Source organism: Mus pahari, chromosome 6 (genome assembly GCF_900095145.1).
Source record: "Mus pahari chromosome 6, PAHARI_EIJ_v1.1, whole genome shotgun sequence".
Classification (NCBI taxonomy): domain Eukaryota; kingdom Metazoa; phylum Chordata; class Mammalia; order Rodentia; family Muridae; genus Mus; species Mus pahari.
In genome coordinates this window covers 47,437,104-47,443,372 of record NC_034595.1, presented here as the reverse complement: position 1 = coordinate 47,443,372, position 6,269 = coordinate 47,437,104, and the positions used below count along the sequence as shown (strand labels likewise).

General features: G+C 37.7%; 1 protein-coding gene across 4 annotated transcripts in view; it reads left to right on the top strand.

The window, feature by feature from the left end:
• LOC110323340 (cytochrome P450 2J3-like) overlaps positions 1 to 6,269 on the top strand; it is a 42,267-nt gene that overhangs the window by 4,177 nt on the left and 31,821 nt on the right. For all 4 annotated transcript variants that reach the window (XM_021200508.1, XM_021200507.1, XM_021200510.1 and 1 more), the window contains exons 2-4: positions 476 to 638; positions 3,173 to 3,322; positions 3,706 to 3,866. In XM_021200508.1, coding sequence (XP_021056167.1) covers positions 476 to 638; positions 3,173 to 3,322; positions 3,706 to 3,866 — 474 coding nt within the window. The remainder of the gene's footprint in view (positions 1 to 475; positions 639 to 3,172; positions 3,323 to 3,705; positions 3,867 to 6,269) is intronic.

Below are 6,269 nucleotides of genomic sequence, written 5' to 3'. Positions count from 1 at the left end.
GAAGGAAGGAAGGAAGGAAGGAAGGAAAAAAGGAAGGAAGGAAGGAAGGAAGTTTTTGCTTATTCGGTGCTTCTTACGGCAGACTTGTACAGAAATACATTAGTCTTTGGCAAGTGGCATTTGCTGTGTTCTCTGCCTTCACTAGACGGAAGAATGTTTCAGTTAGAGAACCTGCTTATTTATTGAAACTTGTGTCTTAAAGCCTTCTTTACCCTGTAAAGGACACACTGTAGATATACCTTCCACTCCTATTGAGTCTTGCTAGTGAATTTGTGTAGTATGAATTCCATTCCTGAAGTGAATTTGAGTTAAGTAGCAGAGAAAAAAATCAAAATCATTTCCACAAACCAAGTTTCCATTCACAGGGAAATAAGAACCTATTGATATAATTCCAATTGACTACACCCATGACTGCCATCCCTGGACACAGAGAGATATGAGCCTGCTCACCTGTAACTTCTGAAATATTTTTCAGTTTGTGAAGAAGTATGGGAATGTTATCAGTCTTGACTTCGGAATCAAGTCTTCAATCATTATAAGCAGCCTGCCTTTAATCAAAGAAGCCTTTTCTCGCCTTGATGAAAACTTTATAAATCGCCCTATATTTCCTCTACAAAGACATATCTTTAATGGAAATGGTAAGTCTTTCATGTGTTGTAAGATATGTATTGTAATGTTTATAATACACAAAGGCACATATATGATTTATTTATCCAACAGGCGCAAAAACCAATCCCTTCATGAAATGGTATCTTTAATGGTAACTGAATGCCACCTTTCTTGAATGAAAGCACCCATCAGATGACTTATACTGGGTCCTAGTAAAGACTGTGCAAAACCGCCTGTTTTGCAAAACTACCTCTAGATGCTTTGGTAGGAAGTAACCACAGCACAATGGGCTCTCCCTTCCATTTCACCACTGCAGCCTTCTACCCAAGGAAAATGGATTTAAGTCAGCATCCCCCTCTTCTACATCCTGCTTAGAGATGCTTATACTCTATGATTAAAATTATGGGGACTTCTAGGTTACTAGCCAATGTTATAACTTATTAATGTGAATACTCCATATTAGCATCAATTAAGTCATAAGTTGAAAACAAAATTTGAAATCTGTTAATCTATCAGACAGCATTTTAGATGCTAATTGCTCTCTGAAATAATCCATTAATTAATTGTTCATCAATTCACTCTGTTTTCTGCTATGAGAAGCACAGTGCTAGACATATGTCTTAAGGTTACTATTGCTAGGATGTAATACTGTGACCAAAAAACTTTGGAGAAAAATGCTTTGTTTGGATTGTGATTCTGTACCATTGTTCAACATCAATGGAAGTTAGGATGGGAACTCAAACAGGACAAAAACTTGGAGGCAGAAGTTAGTACAGAGGCTATAGGGAAATACTGTTTACTGGCTTGCTCCTCGTGACATGCTCAGCCTGACTTGTTATAGAGCCCAAGACCACTACCCCAGGGTTGGTATTATCCACATTTCCTGGACCAAACGCAAATTAAGACAACTCCCTACAGACTTACTTATAGCCCTATCTTATGGAGGTATTTTCTTAACTGTGGCTCCCTTCTCTCCAATGAATTTAGCTTGTGTCAAGTTGACATAAAACCAGGTAGCATAGTATAAGTAACTAACAGGGAGAAAAATAGATTTTAAAATGTTCTTCTGTATTATCTCTATTGGATGAGAAAGAAAATCAAGTATGTACATTAATAAAATTGTGTAGTTTTATAAATAAACCAGTATGAAAGAAGAGGGCTTTTATTAGAAATTTTTAATGTCTATAGATTCTTGAAAAACTGAGTAAATTATGTTCATTTACTGACCTGAAGAAATAATTTGCCAAGGGGATATAATATCCTTAAAAAGGCAAGAAGGACAGAGGTGTTGAGGAACTGAAAAGCATCCATGTGTGGCAAACATGTGTGGCAAACATGGTATTTAAAGGACATAATTAAGTGCGCATGACACTTCTGGGCGTGGTCAGAAAGAGCACAGACAGTGTTTGCTAAAATGATTTTCATCCTAACAGCTGGGAAAGTTTCTGAATGGTTTTGAATAGAGGTGATCTTAGGATATTACGTCAAAATGGAGGGAAGATGTTAGGAAAGTTATCATTATAGATATGAAAGGTGGAAGCTTACGTATTCCAGTATCAAAAACTACTGTGGGTTAGACTAGAGTGATGGCATGGAAGTCGTATAGCCCCAAGTCCATACATGCCTGATGAAAACCAACACGGTGTCATGTTCTACACGCCAGGAAATAGGGTGCTGAGAACTCCACCATGAGTTTGGTGGCTAACCTTAACTGTCAACTGCATTTGGGAGCAGCTACAGTCTAAGCAGCTGGGCACAAAAAAAAAAAAAAAAAAAGAGGAATTTTGCTTCATTGAAGCATTTGAGGTGGGAAGATGCACCCTAAATCTGAATCATTTGAGATTCTGGAACCATTAAAGACTCAGCTTAAATCTGGGCCACACCCTCTGATTGCAGACCACATAAAAGAACATGGAGAAAAAGGAAGCTTCTTTTTCCTGCTTGCTCTCACCCTCACTGGCAAGTTCAACTGTCCTGATGCTGAGGAACTCCTCCACCAGATTATTCAGCTGTGGCATGGACTACCCTAGCATTTACATCTCTACTTGCCAACCAGGAAGACAGTTACCCAGTGAGGCTTCATTTCAAAATAGAAGTTTTATTCAAAATGGCTTCAGTTGGGTTCCTTCTTACAACGTATCTACCAAACAAAAATGTGGATATATTAAACACAATGTGTAGATGTGTTGGTTCTCTTGGGAGACTTAAAATTGACTACTTTGGTAGCTACCTAGTAACTGTGTTACCATGAAAATTTTACTTTATCCTTGTATCTCATTTTCTGTCCATTGGAATGGGTCTAGTATGTTTTGGTAATAAGCCTTTAAATTTTCTAAGAGTGCTAAATTAAGGAATATGTTAGAAGTACTCACTAAACTGTGTGATGTTGCCAGCCACCAGGAGATGCTAACCATTGTGTTCCTTGCTTTGTGATATTCTCTCTAGACAGCTATTAAGACCCTTATTGGCCCTTCTTCTTTACATTGCACATGTGTCCATATAGTTCATGAGATAATTTTAGAACAGAATCACAATGTCATAATGCTGAATTTCTTCTTTCCAGGATTGATTTTCTCCAGTGGCCAGATATGGAAGGAGCAAAGGAGGTTTGCCCTGATGACACTGAGGAACTTTGGATTGGGAAAGAAGAGCTTAGAGCAGCGAATTCAGGAGGAGGCCCACCACCTTGTGGAGGTCATAGGAGAAGAGGAAGGTGGGGATTTCACAGGGCAGCTGCAGCGGGCTGTAGTCCTTTCATTCATTCGACAGATTCCTACTAAGTGTCTAAGTGCTTCTCCTGGGCCCTGTTACTGTGCTTAGCACTGAGGAATGAACAGTGAATATCTAGACATGCACCTCCCTGAGGAGTTCTACATCTAAGCATATAAATGGGCCATTAAACAAATTGCTGGACTTAAAGTCTGGCTGTCAGTCTGACTTTCCAGGTATTAGCAGAGTCCTTGGTACATGTCAGACCCCATGTAGCATGCTCTGGCCATACCTTCTTATATGGTTCTTTATGGATGTTTTTCTGTCATATGGAATTAACAAACCAGTATCTTTGAAAGATGTGCGTCTTTCTATATTCACATCCAGGACAGCCTTTTGATCCTCACTTCAAGATCAACAATGCAGTTTCCAATATCATTTGTTCCATCACCTTTGGGGAACGGTTTGAGTACAATGACAGTCGGTTTCAGGAGCTGCTGCAGTTACTGGATAAAGCCATGTACTTGGGTACCTCCATAATGATCCATGTAAGCATTCTGTCTTCTTTAAAGAGAAAATTGAACCTGGGCTTATTCAAGTACAGATATATTCTTTCTTTAGTTTCCAGGACCTTTTGAAACTAGAATATAATGTCTTCAAGTTGAGTTGGATACAAATTTATCTCATCTCAAACTTATTTGTTGATTTGGAAGTTTTAGATAAGAAAACTTATTGTACAAAATGTTTCTAATATTTTAATGAAGTACCAACATTTATATGCTATCCATTTATGTCCAAATTCCACTTTTTTTACCCCTGCATAATCCAAGTATTCTTCTTGGCTGCCCTCCTCTTTATATGCTCCTCCTTTTTTAGCCCTTTGTCATTGTTCATTAATCTTTCCTCAATGATTAGACATTTGGTTGTTTCTCAGTTAAGGTTGTTATTATAGGACTGGTGTACTTTAAATGTTCTTGTGACCAACTCCACTATTTTTTTCTTGTATTTTTATTTAGAGATAAAACATTTTATCATTAAAAACTTGTTCCACTATTTAAATGCCCATTCCTTAAAACTATCAAAATGGTAATACCATAATGTAACCCTTTGGGGTTCAATCTTTGTTCCCATATTGGTACACTTTATGTTCCTGTGTTTATCCATATATTAATGTTCCTCTTAGAATTGCCTTAGCTGTCTCTCAAATGGTTTGGTAGACTGAGCTTTCATCATTATTTCATTCTAGAAGCTTAGCAACTCTCTCTCTCTCTCTCTCTCTCTCTCTCTCTCTCTCTCTCTCTCTCTCTCTCTCTCTCTCTCTCTCTCTCTCTCTCTCTCATTTATTTATTAATTTTCTTTATATGAGTACACCACCATTGCTTTCTTCAGACACACCAGAAGAAGGCATCAGAACCCATTGCAGATGGTTGTGAGTCACCATGTGGTTGCTGGGAGTTGAACTCAGGACCTCTGGAAGAGCAGTCAGTGCTCCTAACCGCTGAGCCATCTCTCCAGCCCCCTCTCTCTTTTTTAATGACCCATTTCTATTCAAAATTCTATTTGTCACTCTCTGTGTATTTGTTTAGCTTCTGTAGTATTTCTTGCTATTTGGATTTCAGTTTTATAACACTATGGTCTATTTGGATATAATAGACTATTTTATTCTGTTGGATTTGGTAAAGCATGGGTCTTTTTATTTTACAGAAAGTCCCATGTGCTACTATGAACAAAGAATTTGGTGTTTCATTTGGATGGGAAACTTTCCAGATATCTATTAAGTTCATTTGATCTATGGTGCAGTTTCGCTCTGAGTTTCTTCTCAGTCAGTACAGTTCCTTTGCTTGGTTTATACAGGATGACCTATGCAGGCTTGGGAATGTAGTGCTAACATCACCCATAGTTATTATATGAGGATCTGTCTGAACTTCATGTTCATTCTTGTTTCTTTTATAAAACCCACAGTCCCAAATTTTGGTGCATACATATTTACAATTTTTCTAATTGAAAAGTTGTTTCTTTTCTGAATATGCAGTGGCCTTCTTTAAAGAATGTATAGCACTCTTTTAAGTATCTTCTTCAGTGCTCTCTGGGTGCTCATCACTTGACTTAGTGTGTATTTTTTTGGCATGTCCATTATTCCTCGTGAGTTTTAAAACAAACCTTTGCTGAATGTGCAACATGTGATTGGTAGTTACTTACTTTCTCAGACTGAAATATATCATCCCCAGCTTTCCAGGCTCTGAAGGGGGCTAATCTGGAATCTGATGTTAGTCTCATGTTTCGGTCTTCATATGTCCATTGGAATATTTCTACTAGAATATAAATTTTAAATTTTAATTATGTGTCTGTGGGTTTCAGCACATGTGTGTACACAGTAGTAAGCATGAAGTCAAAAGACACCTTTGAGAATCAATGCTATTCTTTAGTTGTGGGATCCAGTGCTTAAACTTGGGTTCTCAGGCTTGTGTAGCAAACACCTTTATCTGAAGAGCTGTCTCCTGAGATGGACCCTTTAAATCCTTAAATACTGCTATTTTCCTGTAGATTTTTTTATTGACCATGGCGATCTTCTTATCTGGTCATGCTTATTTGGGGATCTAAATGCCCCTTATACTTGAGTGTCCTTTTGATTCTTTGACTTGGGGAAACTTTTTGCTATAATTTCATTGAATTTTCCATCCATCCCTTTCCTTTTCATCTCAGCTTGTGAAATAAACTCCTGAATATTTCTGGGCATAGTTTCTTGATCATATCACAGTCAGTTCTTACTTTAGTCATTATTCACATTTTTCATTACACTGTTGGAATGTAGGGTTTCCACAGCAGTGATCTCCCTTCTCGACCTTCTCTTGGGTGGAGACTGTTGCCAGGGTTTTCTATTGTGGCTTTGGGGATTTGTTGGTTTGTTCATTTATTTATTTATTTTGTATCATTTTCTTTATTTTAGATTC